Source organism: Echinops telfairi, unplaced genomic scaffold (genome assembly GCF_000313985.2).
Source record: "Echinops telfairi isolate 266 unplaced genomic scaffold, ASM31398v2 ScPeMD7_7414;HRSCAF=8452, whole genome shotgun sequence".
Lineage (NCBI taxonomy): Eukaryota > Metazoa > Chordata > Mammalia > Afrosoricida > Tenrecidae > Echinops > Echinops telfairi.
In genome coordinates, this window is record NW_022111314.1 from 456971 (window position 1) to 476553 (window position 19583).

At 59.0% G+C, this 19583-nt stretch overlaps 3 protein-coding genes across 3 annotated transcripts in view; 2 read left to right on the forward strand and 1 right to left on the reverse strand.

The window, feature by feature from the left end:
- Nucleotides 1-595, forward strand: part of SRMS (src-related kinase lacking C-terminal regulatory tyrosine and N-terminal myristylation sites) — a 6727-nt gene extending 6132 nt beyond the window's left edge. The window contains exons 7-8 of the mRNA XM_004716036.1: nt 39-195; nt 402-595. Coding sequence (XP_004716093.1) covers nt 39-195; nt 402-595 — 351 coding nt within the window. The remainder of the gene's footprint in view (nt 1-38; nt 196-401) is intronic.
- A 1953-nt stretch (nt 596-2548) lies between these two features.
- On the forward strand, nt 2549-7705 carry PTK6 (protein tyrosine kinase 6). Its single transcript, XM_004716065.1, has 8 exons — nt 2549-2769; nt 4120-4241; nt 4407-4570; nt 5359-5512; nt 5825-5986; nt 6353-6534; nt 7187-7340; nt 7518-7705. The coding sequence occupies exons 1-8, from the start codon at nt 2549-2551 to the stop codon at nt 7703-7705; spliced, it is 1347 nt and encodes a 448-aa protein (XP_004716122.1).
- Nucleotides 7706-8359: 654 nt separating this feature from the next.
- PPDPF (pancreatic progenitor cell differentiation and proliferation factor) lies at nt 8360-9527 on the reverse strand. Its single transcript, XM_004716066.2, has 4 exons — nt 9420-9527; nt 9165-9237; nt 8889-8966; nt 8360-8751 (listed from the first exon to the last, which is right to left on the reverse strand). Exons 2-4 carry the CDS (start codon nt 9217-9219, stop codon nt 8567-8569), a joined length of 318 nt encoding a protein of 105 aa, XP_004716123.1. The 5' UTR covers nt 9220-9237; nt 9420-9527; the 3' UTR covers nt 8360-8566.
- Nucleotides 9528-19583: the final 10056 nt, after the last annotated feature.

A 19583-nucleotide genomic window follows, 5' to 3' on the forward strand; every position in this document is an offset into this window, starting at 1 on the left:
CCCCCCCCCCCCAGGCCCACTAGCCCTCCTTTCCCCAGGACGACATCTACTCGCCCAGCAGCGGCACCAAGATCCCCGTCAAGTGGACGGCGCCCGAGGCGGCCAACTACCGCATCTACTCCCAGAAGTCGGACGTCTGGTCCTTCGGAGTCCTGCTCTTTGAGGTCTTCACCTATGGCCAGTGTCCCTACGAAGGTTGGCGGCACCCTGCTGGGGTTCGGCCTGAGGGGCAAGGCACAGCCCAACCCAGGGTCACCTGAGGCAGGAGAGGGGTCTGGCCTCAGGGAGGAGTGAGGCCTGCCCTGGGGGTTCACCTGAGGGAGGAGGCCAGTGGCAAGTTGGGAGGCTTGTGAACAGGTGTCCATTGGTGACATGGGCCTGCCCATTGGCCCCCTCCCCAGGAATGACCAACCATGAGACACTGCAGCAGATCTCGAGGGGGTACCGGCTGCCTCGGCCCGCAGCCTGCCCTGCGGAGGTGTACACACTCATGCTGGAGTGCTGGAGGGGCAACCCTGAGGAGAGGCCCACCTTCGCCACGCTGCAGGAGAAGCTGGGCGCCAGCTACAGACGCCTCCACCCGGCCCTCACGTGACCGGCCGCCTGCCCTCCTCTAGAGCAGGCCCAGGACAGCGTTCATTGCAAATGAGTAGAGGCCACCTGCCTGCCCACCTGCCGAGCCTCTGGCGTGGCCTTGTGAACAGACATGACAGGCACATGGAGACGGCTTTGCCCACAGATGCCACCCAGGCAGCTGGACCCATGTCCCTGTGACTCAGGGGGATGGGTTCAGCTCACAAGGATTGGCAGTCTGAGTCTGCCCAGGCTCAGGGGTCTGGGGGTAGGGGCGAGCACATGGGCACAGGGCTGTGCAGAAGTCGTGCACACATGAGCTGGCACCCAATAAATATTTATTGTCTACTCAGACCCGTGCAGACTACATAGCAACCCTCACCGCTCTCGAGGGGGGTGGGCAGAGGTGGGGTGAGCAGGCCCCATGCAGCCTCTCCATGCCCAGGGCATCTGGGCTCTCAGCACAGGCGAGACACCTGCCTCTCAAAAGTGCTGCAGCAGAAGGGACCCTTGCTTCAGCTCTAGGATCAAGGAGGAGGGAGCAAAGGCCCACTAGCCAAGGCTGCCTCATCCTGCAGCCCTGGGCCAGGTGGGTGGGGCCATGGGCTTCTTGACTGGCAGTGTCAAAGGGACCAGGGCCTGGGTCAAAGAGAGTCTCACCTCAGAGGCTGAGTGAGTCAGCAGAGTGGGGAAGGGAGGCATGGAGCTGGGATTTGGGTCACCTGTGTTCCTGTTCCCGGAGTGAGGGAGCATCTCAACCTTCACAAGCTGAACAGGTTTGGCACTCCCTTGGGGAGCGGCCCGGACTTTGACACTCAGAAAGTCAGCCTGGAAGAGCCCCTAGCTCCGCACTCGGGGTTCCTGGGGGATGTTCGCTGGGAACTTGCAGACTGGAAACCTCCCTTCTGCCTCTTCCTGCCCTTCCCTGCCCCCAGGGCAGCAGGGCATGGGAGGGGTGCAGGGGACAGGCAGGTGTGTGAGACACTGAAGGGGAGCTGGGACCAGGTGGAGGGGCTGCGTTCAGCTGCTGAGAGTGGGGGCCACCCAGGTGGAAGAAGAGGAAGGGTGGTCTCACTCTGAGGACACTTCCAGACATGCTCCCTGCTGGCCTGTCCCTCCTGTCTCTGGTCAAGGGTCTGGACCCCAGGACACACCCTCCCAGAGGCCTCTTCCAGGAAACCTGGACTGGCCCACACTCACCTGCCCAGCCAGCTGTGTGTCTGCTAGCTGCCAGCCTCTGGCATCTAGCCAGCTCCGGCAGGCAGGTGCAGAAGGCCGGGCCCAGGCCCCCTGCACTCCGGCTCCTCTGGACTTCCTGGGCCCCCTCACCCAACCATGTCCTTCCTGTTATCCCCCAGGATCTCACCTGCTTCCCCCTTGGCTCTGTTCCTGGCTGGCTCCAGCTCAGGACAGTCCAGGCAGTCTAGTGGTAATCGTGGTGGGGAGCTGCCCGGTCAGCTGGCTCTCAGGGAGCCCCCGGGGCATGCCCCGAAGTGGGGAGGGCCACCAGGAGAGCAGTACCCCTGCTGGGTCTCCTGTTAGGGGTGGCTGTTGTAGCCCTTTACCTGCTTTGTCTGTTCCCACCCCACCCTCTCCCCCCTCCCCCAAAGAGCTGCCCACTCTGGAGGCCCTGGGGCAGGTCCCTTAGCAGTGCCTGATCGGGTCCAGCTGAGGGGCAGGCACCCAGTGACCACCCTGTGAGTCCTGTTTCCATGAAGAAAGAGGCCCAGGCAGTGACAGGCTGCGTGGGCCTAGCTAAACTCTTGGGTACAGGCATGTGGGGCGGGCACAGGCAGGTGGGGGCCCATGTGACCTCAGGAGGCCTGGGGTGGGTGGGGCTGGCTGGCAGCCTCTTCTGAAGGAAGTGGAGGCTGCCTGAGCTGGGCAAGGAGGGCCTGTCAGGGAGCACCCGCCCAGCACCCACAGCAGAGCGATGCCTCTGCCCAGCCAGGCAGCAGGTCCTGCACTGCCCACCATGGTGTCCTGGGGCCCCGCGCGCCTGTATGTAGGCCTCTGGGACTTTGAGGCCCGCACCGCTGAGGAGCTGAGCTTCCGGGCCGGGGACCTGTTCCGTGTGGCTAGGCAGGAGGAGGACTGGTGGTGGGCTACGCGGCTGGATGCCGCCGGCAGAGACCTAGCCCAGGGCTACGTGCCCCAGAACTACCTGGCTGAGAAGGAGACAGTGGAATCGGAGCCGTGAGTGTCCCTGGCCTGGGGTGTGTGTGACCTTGCTCTAGAGCCCCCTCAGGGCAGGGCAAGGCTGAGCCTGGACAGCTTACCGCTGGGCTGAACTGGGCCGTGCAAGGCTGGGGGTACCCAGCTTGCCCTTGCCTGGGGTGGACCCACAGTCCCTCCCCAGCCCCTGGGTCAAGGCTGGCCTGAGGGCTTGGTCCTGGGTTTGCTGTTCACACCTGGAGGGTGGCAGAGGTCTCGGAGGTAGGGGGCCCTTCTGGGGTTCACCCAGGTTGCTTGGTGGTCTGAGCTGAGGGGCCCCAGGGGCTCTCAGACTGGCCAAGCTCATGATCTTGGGGGAAGTCCCCAGCGGGGGCAGAACCATTCCCAAGCACCAAAACCAGCCTTGCGACCTAGTTAGAGGGGCGGGACCCGGGACTTACCTCTCTGGTGCAGGGGTGGAGAGGCAGCAGGCTCCAGGCCACTGCAGGCATCTGCTCTCCGCCCAACTATCCCTCCTCTCATAGGCCCGCTGCCCCCTTGGTGCCAGCGTGGTGGTCAGCTGGGGGCTGTCTGAGTGTTCAGAAGCCCCTCTGGGTGGGGTGCCCACAGGCCTGGGGAGGGCTGTGTCCTCCTTTGTAGCACCACCCTCGAGGTTCCCACGTTGTCTGCAGGTGTGCAAGACAGACACACCAGCCTCAGGAACAAAGGAGGCCACGTGCACGTGGGGGCCCATGGCATCAGTGGTTCCAGAAGGGGCAGGTGGTGGCGAGGTCCTACCCTGCAGCTACGGCCTGAACGTCAGTGGCGCCTGTGATGAGAGTCTGCGGGGGTGCAGGAGTCAGGGGAGGCACGTCTTGGCAGGGTGCACAGCGCTGCTCACTCCGTCCAAGCTGTGGGGGGCTCTCCTGTGAAGGATAGAGAAGGGGCTTTAGGTCAGGAGCAGCATCTGAGAGAGGGTGAGGGGCAGGGGTGGCACCAAAGGGCATTCAGGGCAGGCAGGTGAGCAGATGTGGCAGGACCATGGGTCAGGATGGGCGAGCAGATATGGGGTTGAGATGTGTGAATAGGGTTGGGGGGCCGTGATGTTGGGGTGGACAGGCGAGCAGGCGTGGGGGGTTGTGGGGTTGAGGTGGGTGTGCAGTGTGTGTGTGTGGTTGAGATAGGCGAGTGAGCAGGCATGGTGGGGCATGGGGTCTGGATAGGGGAGCAGGTGTGGGGGACTGTGGGTCTGGATGATTGAGTAGTGTGGGGGCAGTGGAGTTGAGGTGGGCAAATGGGCCGTGGGGTCAGTATGGGGGAGCAGGCGTGGGCAGCTGGCGGTGTGTGTGGGGGTCAGACCTCTGAGCTCAGACTCTGGGCCCCGTCCACCAGGTGGTTCTTTGGCTCCATCTCCCGCTCGGAGGCCCTTCACCGGCTCCAGGCAGATAGCAACGGGCAGGGGGCCTTCCTGGTGCGGGTCAGCGAGAAGTCAGGAGCAGACTACGTCCTCTCAGGTACAGCCCTGTGCCTTCCGGGCCTTCCCTCGGGGTGCACCCCAGACTCCCAGGCAGCTTAGGGAGGGAGTCCCAGGAGGTGTGAACTACCAGTCCAGCAACAGCAGCGTCCCTGGGCTGGGGAGGGCACTGCCCCACGTGGCTCAGCGCAGCGTTCCGCTACAGTCCGGGACAAGCAGACCGTGCGACACTACAAGATCTGGCGCTGCACCGACGGGCGCTTCCACCTGAATGAGACGGTGTCCTTCCCCAGCCTGGCTGAGCTAGTGGACTACCACCGTAGCCAGAGCCTGTCCCATGGCCTGTGCCTCACCATGCCCTGCTGGAAGGTAGGGCCCTCCCCTGGTGGCCCCTTGTGGGACCTGGTCCCTGCAGGGGTCACTCTGGAGTTCACAGAGGGAGCTCATGGCAGGGGAGTAGGGGTCCTGCTGGAGGATGGTGGTGGGCAGGGTGGGTGCATTCTGGTTTTGAAGGGCTTCAGGGTACAGGGTGCGCTGTGGTTTTGCAGAGGGACCATGGCAACAGGAGGTAGGCTGGGGTTGCTGAGAGGGCCTGGGAGGACAGGCCTGGGACAGACCACAGAGAAGTGTGGTTGAGTGGCAACGCAAATGTGACAGAAGAGGGAACCTCTACTGCCTGGGGTTTGGCAGCTCTCAGGACTGGCAGGAGGCCAGGACAGGGACCATGGTGTCCCCAGTTAACCCAACACCAAACTCCATGCAGACCCAAGTGACCCTATTAAGACAGGGTAGAACTGTCCTGTGGGTCTCCAAGGCTGTACCTCTTTATGGGAGTAGAAAGCTGTTTCTCTCCCTCAGAGTGGCTGATGGTTTCAAACTGCTAACCTTATGGTCAGCAGCCCAACATGTACCCATGCCTCCTCTCCTGAGGAGCTGGATATGGGCAGACAAGGTCCACAGCAGGGGCCTTCTGGACGGGCTGTGTCTAGGAGCTGGTTGCTCAAACCTTCCGCTGGGAAGCCAGGGGTCCTGGGGGCTTCTGAGAAGGCCCTTTACAAGGCTGAGTGGGGCCCCTTGCTCCCTGCCATGTGCCTGCTGCCCTTGGGTGGGCCAGCCCCTACACCCCTTATCCCTGCCTGCCCCCCTCCCCTGCACAGCACGAGCCCAAGCCACTGCCCCACTGTGACGACTGGGAGCAGCCCAGGGAAGAGTTCACACTCTGCCGGAAGCTGGGCTCTGGCTACTTCGGGGATGTCTTTGAAGGGCTCTGGAAAGAGCAGGTCCGAGTGGCCATCAAGGTGATCGCCCGAGGTGAGTGGGCTGGAGGGCCGCCCAAGCCCACCTCGAGAGACCTCCCCGTCACACTGAAGTATGCCCTAAATGCAGGGATTTTAAAGGGGCGCTGAACCCTGGAGGCACAGAAGAGAGCTGGGAGCATATGGGGAGCCTGCCCTGGCTGGAGGGGTATGGGGGGGGGGCACCCAGGGCATGGTGAGTGTGGTCCAGGCACCTGGGCTGGGCTTGCCGCAGCGGCTAATGTCCAATGGGCTGCTGACTGGGCCTGTGCCCCTTGGGGCTGAGGGTCAGGGTCCCGCTTGCACCCACCAAGGTCCCTGTCCACAGATGACCTCCTGCACCAGCATGCATTCCAGGCGGAGATGCAGGCCATGAAGAAACTGCGGCACAAGCACATCCTGGCACTGTACGCGGTGGCATCTGTGGGGGACCCAGTGTACATCATCACAGAGCTCATGCCCAAGGGGAACCTGCTGGAGCTGCTGCGGGGTGAGGGCGAGCCCTGGGGGGCAGGGGGTGCTGCAGCCAGAGCCCCCGCCTGCCAGGCACCTCTCCTCCACCCATGGAACCCACATGTGTGAATGACTCACGTGTCAATGACATGAGAATGTGTATTATATGGTGTTGATGTGGAGGTGTGTGCCTGGGATGTGTGCACCTGTGTACCATACACATAACCACCTCTGGAACTGTGCAGTTTCTCACCTGGCACACGTGGGCACCCCGAGCCTGTCTCCTGGTTGTTGTATGGCCTCAGAAAGGAGGCTGGGATGCACTGTTTTCAGTATGTCAGCGGTACTGTGAGGATGCCCAAGTGTCAAAGCCCAGCTGAGCCCTGCTCCCCTTGCCCCGCAGACTCTGACCCGAAGGCCCTCCCTGTCTCGGAGCTGGTGGATATCGCGTCTCAGGTGGCGGAGGGCATGTGCTACCTGGAGTCACAGAACTACATCCACCGGGACCTGGCTGCCAGAAACATCCTTGTGGGGGACCACAACATCTGCAAAGTGGGGGACTTTGGACTGGCCAGGCTCATGAAGGTGGGGCCTGGGGGGGCACTTTGTGTGTGTAGCGCTGAGCTACTAAGGGTGGTGGGGCCTTCCAGGGGGTCTGGGAAAGGGCAGGGGCTCAGTTTGGAGGTAAGACCACATGGGTGTAGAGGGTGGGAGGCCCAGGTAAGGGATCGAGTCGGCTGGGAGCTCAGTGGGGCCAGGATGCAGTGGGCCCTAGGCCTTGGTGATGGGCTTACCACACGAAATCCCTCCTTCCTTCAGCCTTCATGTCCCTGGCTCCTGTGCTGTCTGCTCCTGTAAAAGGCAGGGGGCACAGCAGGTGCAGTCTGCACCCAGAAGCAGGGGTCTCCAGGCCCACTGCTCCCATTCAGCCAGAAGTGGCTTCAGTGAGGTGGATTTTGAGCCCTGCCCAGGCGTGGATGATTTCCTTTTGAGCAGGCCAGGCTTGCCATGCTCAGCCACGCAGTGTGGGCACACTGGGCAACACATGACAGTGGACCAGGGTTGGAGCTTGTGACCTCTTGTCTGAAGGGGTTGTGGTTGATGAGGTGCCTGTAGGCTCATCTCTGGCCTGGGAGTCGCCTTCCCTACTCCCACTGTAGAATGTCCCAGGCCTCAGTAGGCAGCGCCCGAGGAGCACAAGGCCACTGGGGTGACCCGGGCATGTGTCTGACTGTAGGAGGACATCTACCTGTCCCGTAACCACACCATCCCCTACAAGTGGACGGCTCCTGAAGCGCTCTCCCGGGGACACTACTCCACCAAGTCGGACGTCTGGTCCTTCGGGGTTCTCCTCCATGAGATTTTCAGCAGGGGCCAGATCCCCTATGCAGGTACTGGCCACAGTGCCCTGATGGCGGGCAGGGAGGTCCGGCTGAGCATCCAGGAGCACCCAAGCCTGTCCCCAGGCCTCAGGGCCCACAGATAGCACACACCCTCTCCAGGGGTGCCAGTCAGCAGCAGAGAGCACATAGGTGCAGGTGAGTCAGCACAATCCCTCCTGTCCACAGGCATGTCCAACCATGAGGCATTCCAGAAGGTGGATGCAGGCTACCGCATGCCCTGCCCCCCGGAGTGCCCGCCCTCTGTGCACAGGCTGATGCTGGCATGCTGGCAGCACAACCCTGAACACAGACCCTGCTTCAAGGCCCTGACTGAGAAGCTCTTCAGCTTCGCCAGCTACGAGAACCTGCTCTGAGCATGTGGGACCCTGGTCCTGTGCCCGGCAGCCAGGACCAGGACCACAGGGCATGGCTACTTGGTCAGAGGCGGCAGGAGCCACAGACCTGCCAGCTCTGGGAGGCTCAGGCTGATTGGATTGGTGCTGTGCTTTGCTCCGGGCAGCCAGTTCCTGGACAAGTCTGTCCCCCCCAGAGACTCGGGCACTGCAGGCACAGGACAACTGGACCTCGGAGAGCATCAGACCCATGCTCGGCCACAGGCCATCCTGCCTTCCTGGCCTGGATGGTGTGGGGCATGAACTCTATACCAGGCCCCTCTTCTGGGATCCTGAGGATCACATGGTGGGGCCTGCTGCCTCCAGTCACCAGGGTTGCTTTGAGTCTTGCCCGGACACTTGTGGACAGATTGGCACTGGGGTCACCCTTAGGAGCACTCCCAGCCCACTGGAAGGGCAGACAAGGTACCGCCTGGGAGTGGGAGTGAAGCCCTGCTGACCCCACTCTGCACCTGGCCAGGCCCCATGGTGATGGTTCTACAAACACCCCTCCACCACCTACACGTGTAAATACACCCACCCCTCCAAGCCACAAGTGCGAGTGCACGCACACGTACACACACTCACAAGTACACACACACACACACACACACAGAGGAACCGGTCTCAGGCAGCTAGTGGTTTTGTGTTTACTTCCACACGGTGCTAGGTGAGGGCTGCAGGGGTTGGGAAAGCGAGTGTGATCGGATAGTACAGAGGGGATTCTCTCAGCTTTTTGGTCTTTTGTTTTTTCTATAAAAAGAACCTGGCACTTCTCCGACTATAGCCTGCCTCCTCTATGGGGTGGGCAGGAGGGGCCCTGCAGGTGGTGGTGATGGCTGATCAAGGGCCTGGTGCTGGGGAGGCTGGGCTGCCAGGGGGCTTCTCCATGGCGTCCTTTGCCAGGTCACAGGCCTGGGGGGATCCCAGGTGCTCTGGAGACTCCAATACCGGGGCCATGAATGGAGTGGCAGCTTTCCCGAAGAAGAAGCTGGCCCACCAATGGCCGGGGTCGGCCTTGGGAAGCCCTGGAGACACAAGTGGAAATCAGAAGATGGATCCTGGGCCCCGCCCAGTGGGCCCCCCCCACTCCCACTTCCCTCGCCCAGACACCACCCCTCTCACTGCGCCCCTCCCACCACTCCCCCAGGAGTGACCTACTCACCGGGGGAGTGGGGGATGGCCTCCCCAGGGAACTCAGCACTTCCACAGGAACTGTTACTGGAAGTGGACCCCAGGCGGCCTGGGGAGGAGAGGCTGGTCAGCAGAGCAGGGGCCTCTGCCAGCAGCCCCGCCCTCCGAGGTTTTCATAACAGGAAGGGGGCAGTGCTGGGGGGTGGGGATCCTTAGCAAGACGCCCAGTCCGGAGGGGTCACTGGGAGCCCGTTGGCCGTGGGGCCAGTGGGACGGGTTGCGCAAGCCGACACCGGGTCCTACTCACGCCGGTAGTAGTCGTGGGTGGCCACGAGCGAGCCGCTGGAGGGGATGGCCGCCATGCTCCCGCGGAAGGAGACCTGCACACGGGGCTTGGTTACCGGGCACAGGCGCGCCCGGAGGTGGCGGGGCCCCGGGCGGAACACCGGCGCTTTGTGTACCGGCCGCCCCGTCTCAGCCCGCTGCCCGCCGGACCCCGGCCCACCCACGCCACGGCCGGCCCGGTCCTGGGGGAGGCACCGCCGCGCCCGCCCGGCCTCACCTCGGCGGCGACCCCTGGGGCCTCGGCGCAGTCACGAGTGGCGAGGCGCGCGCACGAGGGGCTAAGCCACGGAGCCCATCGGCGTGAGAGGCCGCTCCGCGACCGCGACGCGCGCGACAGGCCGTGCGCACGCGCACCTGCCCTTGTTTATCCACCGGGCGCCTGGCACACGCCAGCGTGGGCGGGGCTTAGAGGCCACGCCCGCAGGCTGGCCCCGCCCCTCCCTGCCTGGCGCTGCCTCTTTTCCTGGGCACGCCCCTCGGCCCGGCGGCCCCAGTGCAGCTTGGTTGGAGGTGCGGCCGGGCTCCGCGGAGCGACGAGGGGCGACCCGCTCAGCTGCTCTGGGCTTGGCCTGGGGTCCGAGTTGCTAGGCGCTCTTCCGGTCTCAAGGCCGCGGGACCAGTTGCTCGGGTCCTGCACTCGGCGCCTGCGCGTCCCCTCCGTTATTATCGTGGCCGCGCGGGCACCCGAGGGCGCCCCCTCGCCTCGCACCAGCCCCAGCATGCACTCCTCTCCTGGGGTGACGGCGAGCGGGGCGGGGGGGCGGGGAACGTGACTGAAGGAGCGTTGTTGCTTAGGGATACGACCCCAGCAAGTAGAGGCAGGGGCACCACTCCCTGCTTCCCTACCTGGAGACACCCTGCTTGGGGCGGGGCCGGGCCCCGAACCTGGCGCCAGCCCAAGCTCTTGTCTCCGTTAGCAAGGTCGGACTTCCTTCCCCGTTGTTGTTAGGGGCATCCAGTGGGCCACGACAGAACGAACTACTTCCCCGCCCGGCGCCAAGCTGCAGCCACTGTGTCAGTCCATCTCCTTGCGGCCCTCCTCTTTTTTGCCGGCCCTCTGTGTCACCAAGCAGGATGTCCTTGTCCAGGGACTGGTCTCGCCTGACAACATGTCCAAAGTCTGTAAGATGAAGTCTTGCCATCCTTGCCTCTAAGGTGTCTCCAAGGCAGATCAGGTTTCCTTTTAGCGGCCCATGCCACTTTCAGTGTTCTTCGCCAGCACCACAAACCAAAGGCACCTATCAATCTATGGTCTTTCTAATTCAGTGTCCAACTTTCACATGCATCTGAGGCAGTTGAAAATACCACGGCTTGGGAAAAGTGTACCTCAGTCCCCAGAGTAACAGCTTTGCTTTTCAACAATCTAAAGAGGTCTTGTGCCGCAGACTTACCTAACACAACCCATTTTTTGATCTCTTGACTGCTGCTTCCATGAGCATTGACTGTGGATCCAAGCAAGACAAAATGCTCGACAAATTCAACCTCTTCTCCATTTACCATGACATTACCTATTGGTCCAGGTGTGAGGATTTTGGTCTTCCTTACATGGGTCACAATCCATACTGAAGGCTGCCATCCTTGGTTTTCATCAGCAAATCCTCACTCTCAGCAAACAAGGTTGTGTCGTCTGCACACGGCAGGTTGTTGGTAAGCCTTCCTCCAGTCCTGATGCCACAGTTTTCTTCACATAAGCCAGCCTCTCTGATGATGTGCTCAGCATCCAGATGGGACAAGTCTGCTGAGAGCATACGGCCCTGACGCGCGCATTTCCTGATTCTAAGCCACAGTGCTCCCTTGTCCTGTCTGTCCTCACAACTGCCTCTTGGTCCATTTAAAAGTTCCACACGAGCACAACGAAGTGTCCTGGAATTCTCATTCTTTTCCAGGCTATCCACAGTTTGTTATGATCCACAGAGTCAAATACCTTGGCAAAATCAATAAAACACAAAATCAATAAAACTCAAATAGACATCTTTCTGGTATTTTCTGCTTTCAGCCAAGATCCATCTCATATCAATAAGCAGGCCCAGGCATAACCCACTACAGCACCAGGGTCACCGTGAGTCAGAATAGCTTGATGGTGGGAGGTGGGAGGATTGGTTGGTTGGTTGGACTTTGTTCCCAGGTGGGAGTGGGAGTGAGGTGGGGGTTGGTGCCCCCAGCCCTCCCCCATTTCCTGTGGTGATTTCTTGGCTTCATCCGCTGATTCCTGCCTTTTAACCCCGCCAGCAAAATCCTTCGAAGATACAGACACCAGTATATCCTAAAATTAAGAGAGAAAGACAAAGGAACTGGGATAGCTGAACCAACATGAAAAATAAATCTATTGAGAAATCCCTTAGTTTGAAGACTGCCTGGGCCTGGAAACACACCGCCCGAGACAGGGCAGCCCCGATGAGGGCCAGAGGCTAGCTCAGGGGCAGGACGGAGCCGCAGGGAGTGGTCTGCATGCGCACCCACAGCTGACCTTTAAGAAAGGTGTAAAAGCCACTTAATGAAGAACCTGGCATGGTCAACACGTGGTGTTGGGAGGACCAACATCCACACGCAAGGCTCAAACATTAACGCTGAGACAAGTCACTCACAACCCGCATGTCAGCCTAAAGGTCCCACGCTAAGCCCAGGGGCTTTGGGGGGACAGTCTTTGTGGCCTGGGGTTCTTAGACAAGACTCCAACCTCACCAAATAATCAGAAGGGAAAGGCAAGGCAGAGGCTGGAAGAAAATTCTTGCAAATCCCATATCTGACAAGGGAAGTGTATTCTTTCAGAACACGGAAAGGAACTTCTAAATTTGGCACTAGGAAACTGAACCGCCCGACCCACAAACTGGCACAAGATTCCAGCAGACATCTCGCCAGAGACACCCAAGCCCAGCTGAGAAGCACACGAGGAGATAGATGTTCAGCATTGTGCGCGCGACTAAGGAAACACAAATAAGCCACCATGAACCTCCTCTGGGTGCCTCCTGGGATGAACTGTCACACGAAGAAGGGCAGGCAACAGCAAGTGTTGGCGAGAACGTGGAGAAATGGACCCCCTCAGACATTACTGCCGACCAGGCAAAATAGAACAGCCTTGGAAAAGAGTTTGGCAGTTCCTCCAGAGGTTAGCAATGGCGTCATGGAGACCCAGCCTAGATGCCGACTGTCCCTGCTCTCTAGAGAGGCTATCCACGAGGGACTTCTCCAGACAACCTCTAAGTTGCCCCTTAGGGTTGAGGAGGCTAGAACTCTTAATCCCGGTGCTGGCTCTGCCAGTTCGGGGGAAGTCCTTTGGTGGTCTTTCTGTGGCTGGATTCTACCTCCTCCCTCTCGGCTTACTCCTCTGTCAGAGTCTGCTTTTGGTAAACCTCAAAGGTGACTGCCTTAAAACGCAAGCACCTTAACAAAGAAAACCACCCATTTCTGAATGGGGTCATAACCACAGGCAGAGGGATGAGGAATTAACACACACACACACACACACACATTTCTTCATATTACTCTTCATGCATCTAGTCATGTGTGCTACTGTCTACATAACTGGCTATCTATGCCATGTACTATGCTGCTATAGCATGCATTTCAGGGGCCACAAGTCAATGTGTAACAGCCACACAAGAGAATCTCTCCGTACCATGTTGGGAAGCAGTGGGCAGAAGACTTGAAAACCACTCCACCAACGAGGGTGGGAACATCCCAGAGGAGCGAAACTAGGTTGTATGTAGTACATACCATTCTCACTGCCATCAAGTCTATGCTGACTCAGCGAACCTAGAGGACAGGGTGGAACTGCCCTGTGGGTTTCTGAGACTGTAACGCCTTACGAGAGCAGAAAGCCTCATCTTTCTCCCATGATGTGGCTGGCGGTTTCGAATTGCTGACCTTGCAGTTAGTAGCCCAATGTGTATTAGATGTATGAAACTCTTAGATGTACGAAAATAGCTCAGACTGACCAGTGAGTGGGGTTTGCTGTAACTTGGATCAGAGCCTGCCCCGGAATCAATGATGAGTTCTAGCACCCCCACCCATGAGGAAGGGACCACTCCCGGAAGGAAGGGGACACCCCCAGAAGGAAGGGACCACCTGTAGGAAGTTGGCACTAGGTAGATCCCCATGTCTGATGCCTTGAGAGCGGCAGGCACCTTCCCGTGGTGTCTCTGCCTGCACCCAAAACAAACACCCCACCCATGAATCTATTCATTGGAAACATCAGCAGACCCCAAATGGAGTAACCTAGAAAACAATTGGCCTGTATTCGTCAAAAATATTCGTGTAATAGACACCTGTGGCACCCCACCCTGGAGAGCCTGCGACTGCTTCAGGTTGCAGGTGACTAAAGAGACCCCACAAGGGACACCTCCAGGCTAGCCTGGATCAGGGAGCATGGGCCACAAAAAGCACAACTGGGGTCTCTGCCAACACTGCAGAGGAGTGGACATGAGATTGCAGTGCCCGTGGGAAGCACACGCTGGAATATGAGAATTCAAAAGCAACCTTTGATCCCAATGTTGGTTCAGATGGAAAATAAATAGTTACATGCGGCGAAAGAGAATTAAGAAACTGTTAGGAATTAGTGAAGATGCATGAAGGTTATGGGAGGGGTGTTTCCGTCCTTGCAACTGTGCGGTCGACTCGAAAGCATTTCAAAATATCAAGTGAAATACGAGGCGTCCACCTCTGCTTCTGGGGATGGCGGCAGCCCCGTGAGCACAAGCAGGCCAGCTCTCACTCCCCGGACAGGGGTGGGGCCTGATGACTAGCCTGAGGCAGCCGCTTTCAGGCCAGCGGTGTATACTGTGAGAGGGGGTACCCTCACGGGGTGGGGGGGGGGAGGTGGTGGTGGTGCTTCGGGCAGGGGTCCAAGCAGAGCACAGAGGTCCAACTGAGCTGAGAGGCAGAGACCAGAATTTGGGGTGGGGTCAAGGGTGGGGAGCTTCTTGGGGGTCCAGAAAATAGCCCTAAGCCTATGGCTGCGGGCCAGGCTTTTTACAGGCACCTAGCACACCCAAGGCTTACCTTGAGCAGGTGCTACAGGCTGGGGATTAGCTCTTCACTGTCGGTGACAAATGATCACAACGCGTGTGGCTTAAACCAGCACACATTTAGGGTCTCAGTTAATCTCGAGTTGAAAGTCTGGGTAGGACTGCACTGGGCCCTCTGCTCAAGGCCTTTCCAGGGCTCAGTGCTCCTTTCTGAAGGCAGGGGCCCTTGTCTCTGCGGACTCGGTCATTGGCAGAATCCAGTGCCTCACATGTTGGGATGACGGTCCTACTACCTTGTTGATCGACACCTTGGGGCTACTCTTAGCTCTCGGGGCCTGTGTGTCCGGGTGGACTAGAGAAACAAATCCAGAGACACTCAAATGTATGTAAGAGAGAGTTTTATATTAAAAAGTAATTGTATATTAAGAAAACATCCCAGCCCAGCCCAGATCAAGTCCATAAGTCTGATGATATTAGCCCTTATGTGTGATACCAGTCTGTAAAGTCCTCTTCAGACTCATGTAACACATGCAATGATGCTGAACGCAGGAAGACAGGAAGATCACAGGCTAGTAGGTGGCAAGTCTTGTGGATCCAGTGGCTCCTCCAGCTCCAGAGCTCTGGCTCCATCAGCATAGCTCCATGTGGCTTGTCAATAGGAATGTCTCCCAAGGAGAGTGTGTATCTAGCCTCCAGGGAGTTATCTATCTCCTTAGCACATTCAAATGAGGTCATCAAGCTGCGACCTGATTGACAGACCAAACTCTACCCCTTCGCTCTTAATAGTCTCAAGTTGACACAGATGATATAAAACCACAGGGCCCACAGATCCATGCCAGGTGACCCACTCACCACCTCGAGGCTCCTTCAAGATTTTTCAGCACAGAATCTCTGGCCCCAATCAGCTGGCACACGCAGTTATGTAACATAATCAGCCAAGGGAATCACTGTCTCAGCATGTCTACCACATTGTGTGGTCTAGAACGGACATGGGATCAGGAGAGACCAGTCCCTGAAGACGGACCTCACGCTGGGTACAGTAGGGGGGCAGCGGCAAAGAGGAGGGCCGTCTCCACAACGGGCTGACACCGTGGCTGCAACGATGGGCTCAGACGTGGCAGCTGTGAGGACGGCGAGGACAGGTGGTGCTTCCTTCTTTCCCGCCCGGGGTCGCTATGGGTCAGGATCAGCTGCGTGGCACCTCTCAACAGCAACCATGGTCTGGAAGTCAGTTGCAGGCTCCCTCTGTACTTGGGTGAGGGGACAGCACAAGGGGTAGCGTCCTGGAGCCCGCCTCAGCCACCATCCATTGAGAGTGAACCCCGATACTAGAAACGAGGAGTGCACCCATGCTGACTGCAGCACTGTTCAGAATAGCAACCTCACTGCCTGTTGACAGATGGATGAGAAACAACAGATGGATGAAAACAGCTACACACAGTGGAGTCCTATGAGGGTTTGAAACACGCCACGCCACACATGGAGCTGGAAGACACGCGGAGTGGGACAAGCCAGCTGCAGAAGGGTGTGCACTGCGGGACTTCACATCTAGAGAAGACAGGAAGAGACAGTTGTACAGAGCACCGAGGTGATTAGTGGTTGCCAGGGCTGGCGGGAGGGGTGTCGTTGACAGGTGTGGGGGCTTGTTATTGATCATATCCAATTCCTGCCATTGCCACCAATAAGTTAGATGCCTGGAAGAGTGGGACCGGAAAGGCTCTGTGGCAGATAGATTTGCCACAGGACAAATAAATGCAGTAGCTGCCAAGGCTGATCATGCCCAGGAAACACCTCCTGGTGGCATCTCGGCCTGATGATTTGAGGTCCTGGTGGACAGGGACATCCCAGTCATTGGCCCAATATCGTGGTTAATGCTTGTGTTGTTTCAGCTGCCAGCTAGCTCCCTTCCAGATGTAAACGCACCCTCTACTGCCCGCCCACTCTGTGGAAAGTCACATGTCCACTGCAGAGGAGAAATGCTTGTTGCAGGGCAAGAGTGAATTTTGAAAGGGTGGATTTAGAGCCAAGTGGTAATAACTGGTGAACATAATGTCCACATGCTGTGAACCCAAGCCCTGCCCCTGGTGTATATGGCCGACAGAAAGACAGCACACAGACACCCTAAGGTGGACACAGGAGCTCATCACAGAGCTACTGCAGCAGCGCAGAACTAGGCAGGAATGCTACACAGCAGTGAACATGCACGGTACCTGCTCACTGCGGGGCAGGCCACCACTCACAGATCTGCATAGGCTGTGAAGGAAGCTGACAGGAGACTGAGCCCTGGACACTCAGGTCACATAAAGTTGGAATGCAGGTGAAATGGATCTGTGGAGCCTAGTCACCTGTGTCCTATGAGGGCATCGGGGCAATTTCTGTTTTCAGAGTTGGGTGGTGCTCAGAGGGCAAGCTCTCTGCAACAATCCCCCCAGTTAGCAGGCAGTTTGTGCACATTGCCAAATGTAGGCTCGAAGAGAAGGCAAAAGTTGCTGCACTGCCAGGTCAGTCTCCTGCCCCTGGCCATGTGGGGAGGGGTCCCCATGGGGAGGACAATGGTCTGCCCAGGGACCTCTGCGGTCAGCTCAGCCTGGATGCCCAGGAGTGCTCCCGGGGCCAGGCCCTGGCAGCCTTATTGCAGGGTTCTAGGGCTGAAAGAAGTTGGGCCAGATCGCTCCTTAAAAAGGCGAGGATGGCAGACTTCTCTCCTGCACGTGGGGCACGTTCATGTTTGGTAAGGTACGGAGGCAGGGAAAAGGAGGAGAGCCTCCAGCAGGATGGATGGACACAGTGGCTGCGAGACGGCTCATACTCAGGGAAGATCGTGAGAACCGCTCAGCACCAGGCTCAGCACCTGGCGTGTTTCCTTTTGACAGGGTCTCCCTGAGTAGGAACAGACTGATCAGGCTGCTAACAAGGAGAGCAGGGGTGAAGGCCCAGAGGGCTGAGTTGCTAAGGAGCTGTCAGCCCCAGGGCAATTTCTCAACCTGGAGATCCCGCCCCTGGAGCCTCAGGGAACAGGAGGTGGGGTGCGGTGGGCGGGGCCAAGGAAGACCAGAGCCCTGCCTCTGGGGGGCCCCCGCTTCTGGGACCCCTCGCCCTTTCAGCCTGGAGCCAGGGTAGCTCTGCCGTTAGCCAGGTGGGCAGACCCCTGGGCTAGGCCTACCAAGCCGGTTCCCGAGACTTGGTCCCCAGGGCTCCACAGACGCCCAAGGGAGCTGCCTGTCTCCATAGCAACGGCTCCCTGACGCCCTGCTGCTGCAGGTGCGGGAACTCCCGAAGCAACCTGCACCCAGCCCTGTGTCAGGGACCGTGAGGGCGATATACCACCCTAATATGGACCCCAGGGCCCTGGTCCGCCCCTCCACCCTGCCCCTCATCTCTGGTTTGGGACACTTAATCTTGCTTTTCTAGGGCAACGCCCCTCCTCCCTGCACTGAGCTTGCCTGTTGCCACGGAGAGCATTTAATTTGCCCCCTCCAGGGGTGTTCCCTTTGCTCCCGGGGTACCCCCGACCTGGTCGGCCAGAAAAGGCTCCCCCACCCCGGCAGAGCGCCTGAGCGAGGGCGACCCTTAGGAACCTGGGCCGGTGCTCGCAGGCGCGCCCCGCCCTGCTGGAGCCCGAGGACCTCACTGGTCGCTCGTCACGGCCGTGACGTCACCGACAGCCAATGGAAAGCCGTTTATTTCCAGTCTGTCGGCTTGATCACGTTAATTTTAGCTGGGTCCTCTTTCCTGAGGCTGTGAAACCCCAGCCAGCCAGAGAGTGGGTGCAGTGTCTCTCCAAACAGCTTGGTGGGAGAGGGCTGTGGGGGCAGGCCTTGCTTCCCACCCCGCCCCTACGGTGCCCACTCTTGACGCTGAACGCCATGGGGCAGGGAGCTAGGGGACTGATCTTAGTCCGACAAACTTTTATGCTCAGTACCACTCAGACTCCAGCCCTTTGACTGAGAGCAGGATGGGACCCTTTTATGGCTCCCCCTTATCCTGGATCCCCTAGGCCTACCACTTGTCTAGTCTAGTGACAGAATTAGAACTGTCTCAGGACCAGTGACTCAGCGGGCCAGTCACCTGGGGCTGCTAAGGAGCCCAGCCTGATGGCCACACTGGGAGCCCTGCTTGTGTGCAGAAGTGTCACTGTTCAGCTCAGGTCCCCTAATTGTCCACTCCAAACTCTGCCCACTGCCCTATTGTGTAGCCTTGGGCTAGACATTCATCTCCTGGGGCTTGGGTACTGGCCCCACCTGTGGCCCTGGGTATCTGGGGCTATTACTTAGTGTTATGACTGTGTGTCCAGTGGTCTCCAGATGACCCTACTGGCCTTCAGGAGCAGCCATGGGAAGCCTCCCAGATGTGGTCACTGCCTGTCTTGCCCTGCCCCACTGTCAGTGGCCACTCCACTGGCCAAGCAGATCTTGCCAGCAGCCTGCCCAGGACATGACTAATTCAGGGCCTGGCCAGCTGGATCAGGCAGTGGCTTGGCCCAGGCAGGAGAGACTCAGATACAAGGGCCAGGAGTTCCAGGGGTGGGGGCAGGGCCTGGGTCCTTGTGTGAGTCTGGGAGGGCTCCCCAGGCTGCCTGCATCCACCCCCTGTGGCCAACCCACCTCATCCTTGGCCATCCCACCCTCCACAGTAACAGCGGTCATGACCCTTGCCCAGCCTCAACAAGCAGGTACCATGCAAAGCCCTTGGGCAGGGACTATTTTTAATTCCTGGCTCCTGGGTAGTGGCATCAGCAGTGCTCAGAGTGCTGGTCATTTGAACTCTCACCCAGCCCCGCCCCCCTGACTGCAGCTGCTGCCCTGCCCCACAGCCCCCACCCCTCCAAATCGCACTGGAGTCTGGGCCCTTCCTTAGCCTTTCAGAGCTGCCACTGGGGGGTGGAGGGAAGCAGGGATGGAGGGCTCAACCTCAGCCACCCCTTCCTCAGCCACCACACTGTTCTAGGGTGCTGGGGGGGGGTCCTCCTGCAGTGCTCCTTGAGCAAGTGGCTGTGGGCCAGGCCTCAGTTTCCCCACAGGGACCCTGATAAGTCATGGTTCTTCTTGTTTTGCGGTGATGGATTTTGGTACTGAGAACACACACAGGGGCATACATGCCAATTTGTCACATTCTCCTCCACCTCGCTCTAGTGGCACTGGGGACAGGCTCCCTGCGGTGCACCCATCTGACCTGAACGCCTGCCCTGCCTGGTTCCTGCCTCACCTGGGAGGTGCTGTGGTCTCTAACCCTGTGGAACTGGGTCTGTCTCTAACTCAGTGGAAGGTGACTGTGTTAGTGTGGGTACTTTAGAGAAACAAATCCACAGAAACTCAGACGTATATGAGAGAGTTTTATATAAAGGTGACGTGCACGTCAAGAAAACATCCCAACCCAGTGCTGCCCAAGCCCACAAGTCCAACATTAGCCCATATGTT